The 20,551-nt window shown below is 40.8% G+C and overlaps 1 protein-coding gene across 21 annotated transcripts in view; it reads left to right on the top strand.

Moving 5' to 3' along the window:
• LOC140739994 (receptor-type tyrosine-protein phosphatase S-like) overlaps nt 1-20,551 on the top strand; it is a 469,315-nt gene that overhangs the window by 395,791 nt on the left and 52,973 nt on the right. For all 21 annotated transcript variants that reach the window (XM_073068765.1, XM_073068749.1, XM_073068746.1 and 18 more), the window contains 2 exons: nt 2,741-2,838; nt 7,248-7,371. In XM_073068765.1, coding sequence (XP_072924866.1) covers nt 2,741-2,838; nt 7,248-7,371 — 222 coding nt within the window. The remainder of the gene's footprint in view (nt 1-2,740; nt 2,839-7,247; nt 7,372-20,551) is intronic.

The following is a 20,551-nucleotide window of genomic DNA, read 5'->3' on the forward strand; positions in this document are numbered from 1 at the left end:
GGAGAAACAAGGAAAATAAAACAATCAACAGAAGTATTAGGTAACCATGGCAACACAGGAGAACTCATTAATAGGGGATATTGTCAAAGGCATGCCAAGTGAACATCCTCGTCTTCCCCAGCTAGATAAACAAAAATCAGTGGATGTGAAGTAAAACAAATAGCCTGTAAATCTAACAGCATTTCACAAAGTAATGTCATTTGCCCTATTTTTTTCAGTACCTTTCAAATCATGTAACAGAAGTTCAAGTCAGTTTTGGTAATACAGTGGATTCCGATTACTTGGGGGCACAATGGGACCAGAACATTTTAGCCCAATTAAGCAGCAGTCCCAATTAGCCAAAGTTTCATGGCGATAGTTAAAAAGGTATTAAAAAAAGGCAAACTACCATTTAACTGAGTGACAAGTTATGTATTTAAATGAAATACAGAATAAATTAGAACACGACCAAAACTACTGCAGTTCTATAAAACTGTATATTAGTTCCTAATAGTCATTGATGTAGTTGTTCTTTTGATTGACTGTAATTGAACAAAATCAGTGCATATACCTAGCACAGATAGTGGAGTACCTTCAAACTGTGCTTTCTATGATTGCATCCATAAAATATTCATTTTAATTGTAATATTCAAGATGATTGACAATACCTTCAAATTTTTTGTAGTTCATAATTTGTTGAAGTGGTGAAATTTTTCATTTTTCACTTCTGCAGTTTCTGGCATCTCCAAGCCTGAAGGCTTGAAACCACAGTGAGGAAAACAGTTCTGAATCGTCTTACTGCTTAGCACTCACCAACTATCAGTGACAAAAAATCACTGCTTTTTGAATGCAAACAAGTGATGCTATTTATAAATTGTTTGCTCTAGGCACAGCGTTTTCTTTGACAGCCACATAATGTGCATGTGACTGTTGAAAATTTTCAACAACCGTCTGCTGCCCCAATTAAGCAGCCTGGTGTCACAAATAAATGAAGGGACTCCCAGCTATTTTCTGAATTTGGTTTTGCTCTTTAAGAGTTGTCCCAAATAAGCGGCTGCCCTGATTAACTGATGGCCCAGTTAACCAGAATCCACTGTATAATATAAAGTTTTAAATAAATTTAACATTCATAACTAGTTTGTAGACTTTCAATTTATAGTTTGCAAGATAATATTCCTTGATGAGAGAATAATCTTAAAGTTGTGGCAAGCATTACTCACTGAGAGAACTCCAAAGTACTCAGGTTAACTTATCAAGAAACTTGGGAGGACAATGTGTTGCTTTAAGCAAACTGAAATAAAGCACAAACTCTGGAGGTATGTGTCATTATGACAGGAGGAAAGTGAGCACTCTCTATATGTCTCTGGGTATTGCACAATTTTATCACATACATCCACAGTGCACAGTAATGATATTTTTTATTGGAAGGCTGTCTTCCCCTCTTATTATGGCCTTCTTTTCCTGCTGCCTCTGCATGTATCAGGCAGCTGAATCAGCAATGCCACTGTCCCGTTCAAATTCTTGGCTGTGGATGACAGTAATAAGTCACAGAGTTGCCTCTGCTCTTCAATCCTTGAATGCACTTTGCAACTGAACAGTAAAGTCTGTGTGCGGAGTTGATTCAAGGTTTCAGAACTGCATCCCAACAAGCCAAGTTCAGGACCCCAAAGACCCCTTACTTAAACCACCTCTCCTTTCCCTTAATCACACCTGTTCCCTCCTCATAACTTCCCTGCTTAACAAGCAGGGTGAAGAGGAACGAGCCTTAACTTAGTCCCCAAATGATTAATTATCTTTCTCTGCTGAAGTATGATTTTCATTTACCATCCTGCCTTGTTCCATTCCCATCTTGAAATTGGAAACTTCCTCTCTAGAAAACCTTGGGATTAACATTCAACTCCCCTCAGACACAGATGGATCACATCAGTAACAAGACTCCACTCCTCATAAGGTCCCCGAACTTCCCCTTCAAAGGTTGCACATGTGGGGAATGCCCTGTTGAACCCAAGCAGAATCTGTCATACTGAGCCACAAATACACACAAAGGCTACAATCTGCATGTGCTTAACTCAAGGCCAAAAAAATACAGTGAAGAGTTAGGTCCTTTATTCAAAAGTGGTTGGTTAATAAAATATTCCAACACCCTTGAATTTTTGCAAGTGCCCTTATTTTGTTTGATAGATGATTATCATGCTCTATGGTAGGAAGCCCATTTCACATTTTTATTTAAATTAACTGAGCTGGTGCCTCTGGCAAACACTTAAAGTTTTGGATGATCCTTGGGGCAGAGGGGATAATGTGGCAGGGAAGAAGTGGCAGTAGTTAGGGAAATTAATGAGACTGGTTCAAACTAATTCCATAAATTGGTGTGTACAGATAAAACAGAGGTGGGTTCCAATGCTTTGGAGCAGGGGTTCCCAATCTGGGGTCCACAGATCCCTCGGTTCATTGTAGGGGTCCATGACATAAAAAAAGGTTGGGAACCCCTACTTTAGAGAAACAGGGAAATCAAAGATGGATGTACCCTTCCTGAGAAACCACACTGAAAGGATTCCAGTGTGCTTCCTGTAGGAAAATGGGTTACTTGCAAATTGTTGGGTTTCAAATTTCAAGCCCTGATGGTGTAATGTTCTAACCACACATGACCCTCTTCTACTCCTCTCATTTCAGCCTTTTCATCTGGGACTAATGATTGAATTATAACATTTTTTGTTTCAGTGTTTGTTTTTTAAGGTGATATGTTCATTATGTCTTTTCACAGGCATGATGAGTCACCCACCAATTCCAATCACAGAGCTTGCCGAGCATACAGAGCACCTGAAAGCAAATGACAACCTCAAGTTTTCACAAGAGTATGAGGTAAAGTATGAATTACCTTATAAATTAATCTGTTGTGTCTGTAGCTCACGGGCTGTTTTTTAGAGAAGTCCGCAGATATTTACATTCTTTTGGAAATTGGGCACCAAGTCAAAACCACAACCACCTGCCAGTGTTTCTGAGCACTATTTCGATTAGAGAGTTTTAACTTTATAACTCACCACATTACACAGACTACTCACCAAAGGAGATGTGGAATAGGTTAAGCAATATGATCTTGTCAGGAGTAACAGAATACTGGATACCTTTGTTCACGTCTTCGTTAAAATGGATGAATTCTGAAGATATAATGCAAGCATTTTGAATTAAGAATTCAAGTCAGGACATAAATTGTGCATTTCCAAATCAAAACACTGGGATTTGTGCAGTTTATTTTTCATGATAGTGTTAAATGTGGTTGGCACAGTAATCTTATTAGTTCAATCCTTGCCCTGTTTGAGTTAAATTAGAAGATGGCTACATTCAGTAGATATGCCCATAATAAAGATCACAAAACTGGCCAAAATCTGGTTTGACTCTGGGTTCATACTCACTGTTTTGAAGAATGAAGAGGGTTCTCACTGAAACCTATTGAATATTGCAAGGCCTAGATAGAGTGGACTTGGAGAAGATGTTTGTTATGGTGGTGGAGTCTAGGACAAGAGGCCACAAGAAAATGGGGTTGCAGGAGAAAATAAATCAGTCATCATTGAATGGCGGAGCAGAACTGATGGACTGAATGGCTTAATTATGCTCCTTTGCTTTTTAGACTTATTTATCAGTGATTGCATGCTGACTTCACATAAACTTAACCTTGCTGAGTAAATCCAGAGCTTAAAGTTTTGAGGTGCCCTACAAGCCAGAAGCCCTCATCTCCAACTCTACACTGAGCTGAACTAAGTGATCACCGTGAACAACGTTTGCTAAATGTGACCACCCCATAACAGTCTCCTCTGATGGAAAGTGCAAACAGTTGGTTTCTGGGTGGTGGAATTTTTCCTGCAAACGCTGATGAAAATAGGATTAAAAGGAAGGAGAATAAATATTTGATAAAGAAAAGGTGATATTTGACAAAGTGGGGAATGTGACTGAGAATGGATTCTTTCAAGAAATGCCAACTTATGGCAAGCAGAATAATTTATTTTTATTTTTTGAGGTCCTATGATTGTAAGAAGGTGAAAAGCAGGATTAAGGAAACACTTTGCACTCACTCCCTTTCCAGCCATCAGGACAAAAAAGCAAAGAGGAAGGGTTGCCATGGTGACGTTCGGGATTAGCACATTAACACACCATATCAGAGGATCCAAACATACTTTGAAAACTGTTGCTTTATTTGTGCTGACAGGACTAAGAGTCTCTCTATCTTATTAAAGAAGAATTGGGAATGTCAGGCAGGAGAAGTGAGATGTATGATTGGCTGCTTGCTGTATCAAGGCTCCATAAATGTGGAGGGCAAACCAAATTGTGAAACAGTACATTAAAAAAGGGCACAGAGAATGTGATGGTGGTCATATTCCAGATTTCTCGCTTATTTCCTGATTCATAGAACAGTACAACACAGAAATAGGTTATTCAGTCCATGTTATGTGTACCTTACACAATGCTGAATTAAGCTAATTCTCGTCTGCCTGTATATAATCCACTCCTTCCATTACCTATTTAATCATGTGCCTATTTAAAAGCTTCTTAAATGCCACCGTGCTATCTCCTTCCACCATCCCTGGCAGCCGTTCCAGGCACCTACTGCTCTCTGTGTAAATAAACTGCCTCGCAAATCTCCTTCAAGCTCTCCCCCTCCAACAATAAACGCATGTCTTGTAGTGTGTGACATTTCTAACTTGGGAAAATGTTTCTGGCTGTCTATCTAACTACTGTATCCATATCTCATAATTTCATAAGCTGCTATCAGATCTGCTCTCAGCCTCAGACACTCCAAAGAAAACAACCCAAGTTTGTCCAACCTCTCATTATACCCCATACCCACTAATCCAGGCTATATCCTGGTAATCCTCCTGCACCATTTCCAAAGCCTGCACATCCTTCCCGCAGTGGAATGACCAGAAATGCACACTATACTCCCAAGTTCAGCCTAACCAAAGTTTTATACATTCCACTTTTTATCCTTAGCTAATGCAGTAAAAGCTGTGGGAGACTCAAGGTTTGTGTAATGAGCTTAAAGCAATCTCAAATCAGACTTTAGTGGAGTTCATTCAGCAGCCGGTTATTGTCCCAAGTTTGACAGAGTCACCACAAATTGGTTGCCTTGGGAAATTAAATCAATACGGAAGCAATGCTACATATTGGTACATCAAAAAATGGTGAATTTCTTTCCACATCTAACCATTAATACTCAGTGAAGTTACTTTACATAACACCTGTCATCTTGCTGAATATAATACTCACAGAATAAAATATTGAGGCAAAAAAGTGTTCAGATCACTGTTAGTCCTTCACAATACACTGATATAAAAAAATACTGCTTATGACAATGATTAGTGAGGCACAGAGAGATCTGTATTTACTGACAGATACCTTTATTGTTTAAACTAACAAGTACATGAATTCATACACTAAATACCTAGTGTGCACACCTGCTAAGTATCCCTGACTCTTCCGAATAGTTAAAGAATAGCAAAGGTATTACCCGGCCAAAGGAGTTTACGCTGGCCAGGCGTTCCTCGTTGTCCCGATTCACTCGCCACATGTTTCACACAGGGTTGCTCATGCTTTTATCTGCGATGGTTATTCTTCAAAGTTACCGCTACCAGCACACACGAAGCATCCACTTTTATATCCATTCCTTATCAACTCAAATATCGCATTCCAGTGTCGTTGGCCACAGGTCATGTATCTGTCCTTTAACACTTTGTTACTGGCTCTGCTCCAAGCCAGCATCCATTTATTGCCTTCATCCCATCAAGTGACAGTCGATAATTTATGGCTCTTTGTTCTCAATCAGCAATGAGCTCAAATCACTTCAGGCAAGCATCAACCCCAACATTCACAAACCTGCATTTTATAGCCAACCAAAGAACATCTCACAAATAACTTATTATTTGGAAATGATCTCCAGTCAAACAGATTACCTGAAGTATCATTGTGTCTTCTTTAAAATATTGATCAAGCCCAGCATGTCAAGCTCACAAAATGGAGGATAGAGTGCCTTCAATAAATGGCAGCCTCTATCCCCAAGCATGCGGCAAGAAGAAAGACAGTTAGTTTGTCTGCTTCCCACTACCCTTGATTTATTTGAATTCACTGATTTGTAGATTGTCATTCTTTCTGGCCAACAATATCATGATGTGCTTACGGACAGCAAGTGAGTGGGAACTTTCTCTGAGTGTGTCAGGGATAAGACTCAGAGATTTTAAATAATCAGCAGAAAATTGGAGAAAAATTAAGGCAAATTGTTTCATAAAGTCATTGGTTATGGCTGAAATGCTGTTTGAAAGCATGTTGGAATCACATTCCATTAGAAATTCTGGGAGATAAATGAACATGCATACCAGAAAAATTAATTCAGTTTAAAACCTGAGTGTAGGACCTAACTTTGAAAGTGTTGCCATCCGTACAATGGGTTGAATAGCCTCCATTTGAGTATTATGATTCTATTCTCTTTTTGGGCTCAGGAATCTTTTATTAAAAGGCTAATAGGATCAAACCTTTCTAGCTGGTTTCTTCCACACTTAGTTTGTAGATCTTAACAGTCGTATTTAACTTGTCCTTTGAAGAACAATATATCTCCCATTTATAGTCCAAACACATGCTTGAAGCCAATTGAATGTGAAAGACTGGGAGTAGTATGTTGAGTATCTTAATGGAAGGTTTCCCCTTTCTCAAATACTTTTTGCAGATTATTGTAAAATGATACCAAGCTCCAGTGAATACATTCTGGTTCTTTCAGGATACGTTGAACACAGATACTTTCATGCAGTTAACTGACTGGTTTACCTCAGCATTTAAGAATACCCTTGCACAGCAGCTTAGTGGCAAAGCTTCAATACTACAGTACTGGTAGGAAATGGAAGCAATAATCTCTTAGGACAGAAACGAAAACCTTTGCTTCAGACTATTCTTTACTTTGACTCCAGTTCTCCTGAGTCAGTGATATAGACTATTGCTGGAAACTGGTACAAAATGGCTGGGAGCAAATCAGCAACCATTTTACCCCTTTGAATTCAGTGAAAATTAGAACAGAAAAGGAGTAAAATGAAAAAAGCAGATTCTTTGAAGCACTAACACATTTTAATAAATGATTATAGATCATAAATGATAATGAATAAAATGGTAGTGAATATTGAAATTAATATCGTGGCAAGATGGTTGAATAGCAGATTAAAGGAACAGTAAGGTATTTTTCCCATTTTTCTCATCTTCGCTTCCCTTTCTCCTCTTTACTTTCAATGCTTTAGTCAATTGACCCAAGCCAGCAGTTCACGTGGGAGCATTCAAACATGGAGGTGAACAAACCCAAGAACCGCTATGCCAACGTGATTGCATATGACCATTCCAGAGTTATCTTGGCACCAATTGAAGGTAAGTCTCCAAAATGTTACCTTATTGACAAATTTCTGAATGGGATATCCAATGTGGGGTTTGTGAGGAAATTGGCACTATACTTTTTTACCTTTAGATGTAAAAGAGTAAGCAGTTGATGTTTTGGGCCGAGACTCTTCTTCAGGATCTATGATAATTAGTCCTGAAGATGGTTCTCAGCCTGAAAAATCGACTGTTTACTTTTTTCCATAGCTGCTGCTTGACCTGCTAAGTTCCTCCAGCATTTTGTGTGTGTTGCTTTGGATTTCAAGCATCTGCAGATTTAAAGTGTTTGTGACCTTTAAATGCGGTTTAAATCCTTTATTCTGAGATGTCCATTTTTTTTCTCAGTCAGCTTGATATTCTGTATTTCCAAAAGGAAGCAATATTAGTCTAGGCACAATTGAAGATGTCTCTTAAGAGGGTGAACCCTCACAAGGGTTCAAGGATGTCTTCAATCTCTCACTGCCTCATTAAGGGTTCTCACCTGCTTCAGAAGGACACCAATCATGCCAGTGCCCAGGATGAGCTGCCTCAATGACTATCACCCAGTAGTACTCACATCTACTATGATGAAGTGCTTTGAGAGATTCCTGCTGCAAGTGGCCTATCACCTCAATAAGTCTACAGTGGATGCAATCTCACCAGCTTTCCACTTGACCTTGGATCACCTGGACAACAGTAATACTTATGGCATCCTCCTGTTTATTGATTACAGCTCAGCGTTCAACACAATCATACCCTCAGTTCTAAACAACAAGCTCAAAAACCTGGGTCTATGTACTTCCTTCTGCAACTGGATCCTTGACTTCCTCACCAATAGACCACAGTCTGTATAGATCAGAAATAATGTCTCCTCCTCGCTGACAATCGACACTAACACACCTCAAGGATGTGTGCTTAGCCCACTGCTCTACTTTCTCTACACCCATGACTGTGTGGCTAGGCACAGCTCAAACGCCATCGATAAATTTGCCAACAACACGACTATTGTTGGTAGAATTTCAGATGGAGATGAGGAGGTGTACAGGAGTGAGATGGACCTGCTGGTTGAGTGGTATTGCAACAACAACCTTGCACTCAAGGTTAGTAAGACATAGGAATTGATTGTGGCAAATCAAAGGAACACACACCAGTCTTCATCAAGGGATCAGAAGTGCAAAGGGTGAGCAGTTTCAAGTTCCTGGGTGTCAGCATCTCTGAAGATCTATCCTTGGCCCAACATATTGATGCAATTACAAAGAAGGCATGGCAGTGGCGATATTTCATTAGGAGTTTGAGGAGACTTGGTGTGTCACCAAAGACTCCTGCACGTTTCTATAGATGTACCATGGAGAGCATTGTGACTGGTTGTGTCACCATCTGATATGCAGAGGCCACTGCACAGGATTGGAAAAAGCTGCAGAAAGTTTTAATCTCAGCCAGCTCCGTCACAGGCACCAGGCTTCCCAGCATCAAGGACACCTTCAAATGCTTCAGAAAGGTGCCATCCATCATTAATGCCCCATCACCCAGGACATGTCCTCTTCTTATTGCTACCATCAAGGAGGTGGTGGTACAGGAGCCTAAGGACACACGCTAAATGATTCAGGAATTGTGATATGTAGTTTTTTATTATTATGTATTGCAATGTACTGTTGCTGCGAAACAATAAATTCCACGGCATATGCCAGTGGTATTAAACCCGATTCTGATTCACTTCCTGCTGAGGGGTTGCAGCAAACGGTTTGATGGATTATAGTAACTCACTGTGATCCTGGTTCAAATCCTTCCCGAAACAATGTAGTTCATCATTGTTGTACTGTAGTCATATTTTCCTGCATGCAAAGAAATTACTTCTTCAGTCATAGGTTGGTTTATTTGACACATATCGGACAAGTTCTGTGAAGATTGTGACTCTTTAGTGTGTCTGAATATATTCCCAGATTCACCAATTATATATCGCATTTGTTCCACATAATTGCGACTTGCCATTTTATTTATTTTATTTAACATGGGTTCTGTATTAATATAACGTTAATGATTATTGCATTTTGCTTTGGTAATCTGCTCATGTTACTAAGCATCCTCCTGGACCATATGCAAGCCCCAGGAACTGGCTGCTGGTTCCACTCTTCCTTTGATTCTCCTCTCTTTTATCTGCTCCTATTATTCCAAATCTCTCTCTTGCACTTATTAGTTCTCCTTTAGGCCAAAAGCTTTGATATTTGACATTGTTTTTAGAACAGCCTGATCTTGATTGCACCACGTCCCCTTTGTATTTACTGTGTTCTCCACCCCGGTGGCTGGGGACCACAGCTCTACCCAATGGAACCGATCAATGAGCCGATCTCAACTTCCCCCTCATCCCTAAATAAAATCCCCAAATCTTCTGAATTGGGCATTTCAGGCCCAACTTCAACTTCAGGCCTGAATTCATGGCATTTTTCAGCAATTCCCTTCTCTAATGAACTGAATAACCAACACTGATAAATAACCACTTTGCTCTGTTGTCCAATATTGGTTGTGTAGACCAAAGATGGATATTTATCAGTGTTGGTTATTCAGTTCATTAGAGAAGGGAATTGCTGAAAAATGCCATGAATTCAGGCCTGAAGTTGAGTCTTTCTTGGGTGTTATTTTGGGAATGCTACAGGAGATTTTTATCTAGACTAGCCCCTGCATTTCACAGCCATTACATTAACATTTTAAATTGAACTGATAGCTGATTCCGGGAACTTGTACATTTGATGTATATCTCTGGATTTTTAAGTATTTATTTGTTCCCCTCTGCCTGCTCTGAAGTACTGCTATAGCTGAGAGAGTGATCAGGGTGGGCAGGTGAATCAGGGAACCAGCTATTTCTCAAGAGCAGTTCTTGCATGTGGAAGGGCAACACACACAAAACACTGGAGGAGCTCAGCAGGTCGGCAATATCTGTAGACAGGAACATACAGTCAATGTTTTGGGCCTGATGAAAGATCTCAGCTCAATGCATCAGCTGTTTATTCTCAGCCATAGAGCTGCCTGGCCCATGGAGTTCCTCCAGCATTTTGTGTGTGTTCCTGCAGAATCTCTTGTGTTCGTGTTTTAGATGTAGCAGGGCTGCCTGGGCTAAATTCCACAAAGTGGTTTCTGAATGCCTGTATTTCTGAATGCGAGAGTCAGCAAGAGTAACTATGACACTGTGCAAAAGTCTTAGGCACATATATAGAGCTGGGGTGCCTAAGACTTTTGCACAGTGCTGCAGTAATTTTATGTATTGCAAAAAAAAACCGCAAAAAAAAACAAATTTCATGACATATGTGAGTGATGATAAACCGGATTCTGATATGGGTCTCTATGTGGACTGAGAGTGGGAAGATTCATGGTTGGAAAAAGGAGAAGGGAGAGGATAGGGAGTGGGAAGCGCCAGAGTGACCTTCATTTCCTGTAATGATTGATAAACCAATTGTTTGGAATCAAATGACCTGGCTTGGTGTCTCAGAACTGGGTGTGTCTGCACCCGCATCACCCCAGCCACTGGCACTCCTTCCCTACCACCTGTCCCACACCCCTCCCTTGGTGCTCCAATTGCACCATTCCCAATATCCTTCGCTCTCACCAGATTTGTAAATGTACTCTCCAATCCATGTTGACCAACACTGTACTGTGCACAAGTCTTATGCACCCTAGCTTTATACACATGCCTAAGACCTTTGTGCAGTACTGCATGCCTAGATTGTTTTCTTCTCTTTGATGCTGCATTTACTGTTTGACCTACTGCAACTGTAGATCTGTGGGTGTCCGTGCACATGAGCATGCCAGATCATTGGCACGATATATAATAAATACATGTTCACACACATATGTGTGTGTATGTACGTATGTGTATATACATATATATATGTGCTTGTGCATCCGTATGTATCCTGATGCATGTAGCCACGTGAGTTTTTGAATGTGTATGTATGCAGAATATGTGCATGCATGCATGCCCTTGTGTCCAAGCGTGTGTGTGTTTGTGCCTCAGTTTTATATTGTGCCAAGCTATTTATTCTCTAGAGCGTTGGAGGGGATGCTCTGGTGGTTTGTCGTTGGAATTTGCATCAGTTGATGCAGTAAATAGATACAGTCAGTGTCTCTTTACAACTCAGATAAAAGTTGGCATGCAATTGTGTTAACCAGGTAGAGTGCCCATTTGGCGTCAGACTCTCTTAAATATTGAACTACGAGGCTGGTTAGATGTAAGCCTTATTTGCTGCAAATGTAATTCATTGTCAGATCTTTGCAGGATGCTCTCTGAACCTGACTACACTCAGCATTGAGTCAGAATATCCTGTGACACAGGAAATGAATGGAAGGAGCTTGTTACTGCCAGAGTTTAATTTTTGGACAGCTGTTTAAATGATCACTGGCACATGAGCAAATTCAGGGTGACATAAAGAATGTGAGAGAGGGATGGGAAATATTCTGATTATTTTAATTAAAACTGAGATGAGTCTAAGAGAAACTGATTAAACTATTTTAATGTAATTGTGGTACAGCTGGCCCACTATGCAGAATACACGTTCACCCATTAGCTGAACTTTTGTACTGTACTGTTGGAGGTTTGAACAATCTGATCTAAAGGGGAAAAGTTGCAATTTCTCCCAGCATTTTCTGCTTTAATTCCTTCCATCACTTCTTGTTGCTAGATTGTGAATGCCTGGCCTAATATACCATCATGCTTCTATTTTGGTGCTTCATTATGTCATTTATTGAAAGGAATGCACCTATATTCTCATGAGATGACCTTAACAGAAAAGTTGCCATTAAATGCGTTCAAGGCTATTTATAGTTAAATTACTCATCGGCCATTGCCTCTGCAATTTTGCTACTTAAAGTGCATCTCAGCTTTTACTCAATAACTACAAAATGGCATTTAGCTTAATTTCTCCTTGCCATCCCTCATGTTAAAATACAAATCAAGAGCAACATGCCAAAAATAACATCTGTAAAGCCATAACAATGACAAACTAGATGCACCGTCAGTAAATAAGGGACAAAGAATGCATATCAATATGTGGTACCACATAAATCTGGTTGCAATTTTTTTTCTCTTTTATTGAGGAGCTTGGGAGAAGACAGACACATTAGTGGGCATGATTACGATTGACTTAGGAGAGATGGTATAGCAAATTATAAGCTGTAGTTACCAGGCTCCAAGTTTATTTTATGCATGGTTGTCGACCTTTGAAGGAAAGGGAGAAAATCAAAACTGAGAGGATTAAAGAGATCCACAGTTTTCAACTCTTGTAATGAGTTTCAGTAAACCATGAATTTTGAAGTAACTGAACTTTGGGAAGTCCTGGGGTAATATACCGATAGGTCAGGAGCAGATGGGAGGCAGGCAGAATCTGAGAGGAGTACTCACTGTGAAGGTGTGCATACTAGGACTGGACATTGCTTGAGCAGAACATCTTGAGGTATCCCTCATTAGTGCGACTTTCTCCAGTATCCTTAAGTTCTAAAGTGCATTGTTGATGGAAAACTGTTGTTCATGTCAGGAAAATGAAGGACAGAGATAAATTGACCAACACATTTTGTAAATTGGCAATCTGTATCATATTTCTTAAGCTCTGAACTGATTGGTAATTTGCATATCAGCAATGATGTGCTTCTTTAAGACAATATTGCAAGAAATTTTGATCCCATTGTGCAGAGCATATTTACTCAGTAGATTCTTAACATTTAATGAAGTCTATTGAAGAATGTGCACACTTTTACATGTTAGGAGTTAAAACAAAATACTGAGCAATTGCTTATAAAACAATTCTTAAGAGGTGACAGCCTTAAAGTGAAAAAAAGCAGAAAATGCACAGAATGGCCAGGCAACGTTGTGGGATAGGAAACAGAGTCAACTAATAAAGTGTTATTCACCTGAAACTCTTAACTGTCTCCCGCTCCACAAATGCTGCCTGACCTGCTGAGTGTTTTTGGCCATTTTTGTTTTGGATTTCTAGCATATGAATTATGTTCTTTCACTAAGAGTAACAATTAGCCAGTGTTACTCATACTATTTTAGGTGGCGGAGGGAAGATATGCCTCTACCAAATAAAAGCACTCCTTCCCTCCACTAGCCTGCAGGTCACCCTTAGGCAAGGTGTAGCACCTGCTTAGCCCCCTGATCAGGGTCATGTGAAGCCATGGTAATGGATGGTTGTATGAGCAGAAGGTACCCATCACAACTCATGAATATGCGACCACTGACACCAGTCAGACGATCTCTAAAGAGTATTGATAATGGCTGGGGTTACCCGGCTTGCAAAGACACGGCCCAGAAGAAGGCAATGGCAAACCACTTCTGTAGAAAAATTTGCCAAGAAATATCATGGTTATGTAGACAGACCGTCATCTACCACATCATACAACACAGAATATAATAATGATGATGACTCATACCATTATTATTTTCAGTTTCTTTCTGCATTATGAAATTGAAAATTGATTTGGCTAAGAGTAAATTTCAACTGCAACCATTTCCAAGTCAAATCACACCACTCAGAAAATTTACCCAATTACTCTCATCTAAATTCCATGTCAGGGTGCTCAGGATATTAATGCCCTGTGCCCTGCTTTTAGATCAATGCAAAGAAACCTGGACTCTGTTGTCATTAAGCAGACTTGGAGCAATGTGTTCTAAATTCACAGGCCTGGCCTTCCAAGTAAGGAATAATTGTAGCCAGTTACCCACCCCACACCTGACACCACACCCACCTCAGTCTTCAAACTGCTGTTGAATCTTTACAAATAACAATCACCGAGTGCTAATTCAAGTTCTTCCAATGATCTAGAAAGAGTGCTGTTTCCTTTGCATAACATCCTCACCATATCCCTAGCCACAGGCACAAGCTTCCTAACCCAGCTTTGGGAGAGAAGGAGTAGACTACATGATATAGTTAGCAAAAATATGCTTGCCCAGTCTGACAGTGGCAAAAACACCCTTTGTTTCACAATCTTCCAGCTGCACATCAGACTCCAGCAACTAAGTGACTCATTCTAAAATCAGGCAATAAATGAAGGGCCAAGAAGAAGGTTATGACATTCTGTGTAACAATATTGAGACAACTGTATAATCAAAACAAGCTACTCGGGGCAGTTTTCTACTGCAGTAGCCGAGCTTTCCAGCCTACTTGTTACAAGTACAAAGCTTGCCTTTTACTCCCACTCAGAAGACTGCAGTGCACTTGCGTGACTTATTATGCTTTAGTGTGTAAAATCATGGGTCCAGGCACTCACTCCTGCCAATGTCAACGTGTCCACTTTTGAAAATAGACATGTTCTCCTTTTCCATGCTCCTTCTCTCCACACACGCTAAAACTTCTGAAGGTGCTGAGTTGAACATCTCCTACAATTGCAATCATCATTGTTCATGCCAAAGATTCCCAGTTTGCTCCATCATGACAAAGCTTGCTTTTTGTCCTACAGACAATATTCTATTCAATCTAGTTGGCCGTAGCTAAGAAATGTGCATCAACTTTTATTAAATTACTGTATTTTAATTTTTAAAAAGCAATAGAAATAGCAATGGATATAGCAAGAGGTTAAAGGTCAAAGTTTTAAGGTGGAATGCTTAAGGGCAACGTGAGGGGGAACTTCTTCACTCACAGGGTGGTGCGAGTGTGGAACGAGCTGCCAGCAGAAGTGGTGGAAGTGGGTTCAATTGCATCATTTAAGAGAAGTTTGGATAAGTACAGTACATGGATGAAGAGGTATAGAAAGCTATGGTCCAGTTGTGGGGAGATGGGACTAGGCAGAAAAACAGGTCAGCCCAGACTAGATGGGCCAAAGGGCCTATGTCTGTGGTGCTGCGCTGCTTTATGGCCAAATCAATGCCAGAGTTTCTTTCAGTGTGCAGAAGCAAACTGACAACACACAAAAGCTTGGAGTATCTTTTAAAGTTTCACTGATCTATCACAGAACTAATTTCTCTGTGATTTACACTGCATGTTTCTGGGAAAATGTAATGAGGAACCTTTTGTCAGTCAGGGAATTGATTGTCTTGGAGGTTCAAGTAATTATAGCCAATGGCCATTCTGGACCAGGCTTGGAAATTACTTAGCCATGACAGAGGAAGCTTGTAGGAATCAGGTCGTGCATCATAATATGGATGATGAATTGGAACACTCAGCTTTTGAAAAAACATGCTATGGGGCAACATAGTAATATACTGGGCCCCAATCAATTTAGCAAATGACACTGACTAAAACTGGCTTTCATTTATGACAGGAAGGCTTCAGGTGACCTTTGGTGACTCTCCATTAACTCTTTGAAAACTGTTGAGCCTGAGGTATTTAGTTGGTCCATTATTTCATATTTGGCATAAATATATTTTTCCTTGTCGGAACATCACACTGCTTTGTACTGCTATGTGGCCGGCCTGAAATGTGGTCTGCTGTTAGTTAATTTTCCCCCCATAGCATCTTAGAAATAAAACACTTCTTTGTTCTTCCTTTCACTTTCCTTCTTTGGCATATTCTGGTCAATATGCTTCACTGCTTTCCTGAAGATGTCAAGAGACAGTCCCAAATGAACTATCATCTTTCAGATACCTCGCTGAATTGCCATTCATTGCATGACTTTGAGAAGTTGGAACTTGTAGTCTGTTGGTCAAGTTCAATAAGCTGAGTTAACATTTGCAGCAATGTGCTCTGAAAGAACTTGTATTTAACTATTGCCTTTTATATTCTGACCTGAAAGGCTTTGAAGATAGTATTGATCACTACTAATGTTTTGTAGGTAGTACTTTTCATTGAGAGGGAAATGGAATAGGTAAATGGTGTAGAGTACCCCTGTAACCTTACAATAGACAATAGACAGTAGGTGCAGGAGTAGGCCATTCGGCCCTTCTAGCCAGCACCACCATTCACTGTGATCATGGCTGATCATACACAATCAGTACCCCGTTCCTGCCCTCTCCCCATATCCCTTGACCCCACTATCTATAAGAGCTCTATCTAACTCTCTCTTGAATGCATCCAGAGACTTGGCCTCCACTGCCTTCTGGGGCAGAGCATTCCACATATCCACCACTCTCTGGGTGAAAAAGTTTTTCTGCATCTCTGTTCTAAATGGCCTACCCCTTATTCTTAAACTCTGGCCTCTAGTTCTGGACTCACCCATCAGCGGGAACATGCTCCCTGCCTCCAGTGTGTCCAATCCCTTAATAATCTTATATGTTTCAATCAGATCCCCTCTCATCCTTCTAAATTCCAGTGTATACAAGCCCAGTCGCTCCAATCTTTCAACATATGACAGTCCCACCATTCCGGGAATTAACCTTGTGAACCTACGCTGCACTCCCTCAATAGCAAGAATGTCCTTCCTCAAATTTGGAGACCAAAACTGCACATAATACTCCAGGTGTGGTCTCACCAGGGCCCTGTACAGCTGCAGAAGGACCTCTTTACTCCTATACTCAATTCCTCTTGTTATAAAAGCCAGCATGCCATTAGCTTTCTTCACTGCCTGCTGTACCTGCATGCTTGCTTTCATTGACTGATGTACAAGAACACCTAGATCTTGTTGTACTTCCCCTTTTCCTAACTTGACTCCATTTAGATAGTAATCTGCCTTCCTGTTCTTGCCACCAAAGTGGATAACCTCACATTTATCCACATTAAACTGCATCTACCATACGTTTGCCCACTCACCCAACCTGTCCAAGTCACCCTGCATTCTCATAACATCCTCCTGACATTTCACACTGCCACCCAGCTTTGTGTCATCAGCAAATTTGCTAATGTTACTTTTAATCCCTTCATCTAAATCATTAATGTATATTGTCAACAGCTGCGGTCCCAGCACCGAACCTTGCGGTACCCTACTGGTCACAGCCTGCCATTCCAAAAGGGACCCGTTAATCACTACTCTTTGTTTCCTGTCAGCCAGCCAATTTTCAATCCATATCAGTACTCTGCCCCCAATACCGTGTGCCCTAATTTTGCCCACTAATCTCCTATGTGGAGATTACCTTCAATAACAAATATACTGCTCTGGATACTGTTGGGAGGGACACCTTATCAGGGGAAAACTGCAGTGACCAAGCCTCTGGCACTGATTTGGGCTCTGTGACTCAGAAGGGAAGAGGGGCAGAAGAGGAGAACGGTGGTTCTAGGGGATTCAATAGGTAGAGGAGCAGTCAAGATTTTCTGTGAACATTAAAGAGACTCCTAGATCATAAGTTGCTTCCCAGGTGCAGGGTCAGGGACAACTAAAGTTAGGATCCACATAGTTCTGAATGGGCAGGGTAAGCAGCCAGATGTCATGGAACCAACATAATTAGGAAAATTTACGTCCTGAAGAGAGAACATAGAAAGCCAGGTAGGGAGCTGGAAAGCAGGTCCTCAATCGAGTGCTACCTGTGCCTCATGCCAATGGAGGTAAGAATAGGATTTGTGTGGCTGAAGAATTGACACAGGGGGCAGGGAGAAGGATAGGCAGTGGATAGGGCATAATTACATTCAGTTCGATGGGTTGAAATGTGTCGATTTTAACACAAGGCGTATCAGGAACAAGGGTGATGAACTTGGAGCATGGAACCAGCACATGGAACTACAGTTTTGTGGCCATTTCAGAGAGTTGACTGTCACAATAGCCAGTATGTCTGCTGAATGTTTCAAAAGGGAGTTAAATTACGTGGGATGTGACATTACTAATCAGGGATAGTATCGCAGCTACAAAAAGGGAGGATATTGTGGAGGGATTATCTACTGAATAAGAGTGGGAGAAAGTCAGAAACAGGAGGAAGCATTCTTTTGGGAATATTCTATAGGAGCATATTGGGAGGCAGATTCTAGAAAAGTGCAAAAATAACAGAGTTGTTGTTATGGGTGGCTTAAGCATCCCTAATATTAATTGGCAGTTCCTTGGTGCAAAAGGTTTAGATGCAGTAGACAGGACAGGCTGAATAGAAGAGAAGCCATACTGAATAAGGTGCTAAGCAATGTACCAGGTCAGGTGACAGACCTCTCAGTGAGTGAGCACTTCACTGACAGTGACTACAATTCCCTCACCTTTATCACAGCCTCGGAGAAGGATGGGAGCAGACGGTATGGAAAAGTATTTAATTACAGGAGGGAAAATTATAATTCTATTAGGCAGGAACTGAGGAGAAGAAATTGGAAGCAGCTTTACTCAGGGAAATGTTCAGCAGAAATTGGAGCAACGCACACACAAAATGCTGGAGGTTTTCGGCCCCAAACATTGATCGTACTCTTTTCCATAGATGCTGCCTGGCCTGCGAGTTCCTCCAGCATTCTGTGTGTGTTGCTCAGGTTTCCAGCATCTGCACATTTTCTCTTGTTTGTAAGCAGAAATTGGAGGTTGTTTAGGGAGCACTTTCATGGGGTTTTGGACAGGTTTGTTCCATTGAGGCGGCTAAAGGATGGAAGGGTGAAGGAACCATGGTTGACAGGAGATGTGGAGCATCTCATCAAGAGGAAGAAAGAAACATACTTATAAGTTTAAGAATCAAGGATCTGACGGTGCACTAGAGTTACGAGGTTGCCAGGAAGGAACTTAAGAATGGACATAGGAGAGCTAAAATTGAACATTAGAATAGCTTGGCGAGTAGGATAATGGAAAACCCCAAGGCGTTCTATATGTATGTGAAGAGCAGGAGGATGGCCAATTTGAAGGTAGGGCCAGTCAAGGATAAAAGTGGAAGCATGTGCCTGAAGTCAGAGGAAGTGGGGATGACCTTAATGAATACTTTGCTTCAATACTCACCAATGAAAAGAACTTTGATGACTGCAAGAACAGTATGAAACAAGCTGATATACTGGAATATGATGACATAAAGAAAGAGAATGTATGGAACTTCCGAAAAGCATTCAGTTAAATAAGCACTGAGCCCATACACAATTTACCCAGGTTACTACGGAACACAAGGGAAGAGACTACTTCACCTTTGGTGAAGATCTTTGCAGCCTCACTGGCCAAATGATTGGAGGGTAGAAAATGGTATTCCTTTGCTCAAGAAAGGTAATAGAGATAATACTGGGAATTTAGATCTGTGAATTTTACATCAGTGGAGGGCAAACTATTTGAGAGGACTCTCAGACAGTTTTTCTGAGCATTTGGAGAGGCATTGTCTGATTAAAGATAGTTTTAATTCTGTGTGGTAGTAAATGGACTGAATTCTGCCTGGAGGTCAGTGACCAGTACTGTTCAGTAGGGATCTGCTCTTTGTGATCTTTATAATTGACTTGGTACAGGAAGTGGAAGGGTGGATTAGTAAATATGCAGATGACACAAAGGTTGCTGGTGTTGTGGATAGTGCAGAAGGATGTAATCGCTTATAGAGGGACTACGATGGGATGCAGAGCTGGGCTGAGAAGTGACAGATGGAGTTCAATCTGGAAAAGTGTAAAGTGATACCCTTTAGATTAGGTCAAACTTCAATGAGGAGTACAGGGTTAATAGCAGGATACTTAGCAGTGTGGGAGAACTGAGGGATCTTATGGTCCATGTCCATTGACCCTCAAAGTTGCCACTCAAGTTGATAGGGTGCGTTAGAAGGTGTATGGTGAGTTGTCCTTCATAAGACAGGGATTGAATTGAAGACCGTATTTGAAGTATTGTAAGCAGTTTTGAACCTTATATCTATGAAAAAGGTGTGCTGGCATTGGATAGAGTCCAGAGAAGGTTTACAGGAATGATCACATGAATGAACGGGTTAATGTATGAGGAGCATTTGATGGCTCAACATCATTCAACGCTACCAAATATTGAAGGACCAAGAAAGCATAGATGTAGAGAGGATGTTTCCAATAGTGGGAGAGTGTAGGACAAGAGGGCATAGCCTCAGATTAGAAGGACATCTCTTTAGAACAGAGATGAAGAAGAAGAATTTCTTTAACTAGAGGATGGTGAATCTGTGGAATTCATTGCTTCAGACGGCTGTGGAGGCCAAGTCATTGTGTATACATGAAGCAAAGGCGATAGGCTCTTGATTAGTAAGGCTGTCAAAGGTTAAGGAGAGAAGGCAGGAGAGTGGCTTGTGCGGGGAAAATAATCAGCCATGACTGAAAATAAATCAGCAGAGCAGACTCAATGGGCTGAATAGCCTAATTCCGCTCTTATGTCTTAATGGACTTCAGGTCTACCTCTTTCACCAAGAAAGAGTGCTTCCTGCACATCACAACAGCCCCACCTGCAGGTTCTGCTTGATGTTACA

Source organism: Hemitrygon akajei, chromosome 16 (genome assembly GCF_048418815.1).
Source record: "Hemitrygon akajei chromosome 16, sHemAka1.3, whole genome shotgun sequence".
Classification (NCBI taxonomy): Eukaryota; Metazoa; Chordata; class Chondrichthyes; order Myliobatiformes; family Dasyatidae; genus Hemitrygon; species Hemitrygon akajei.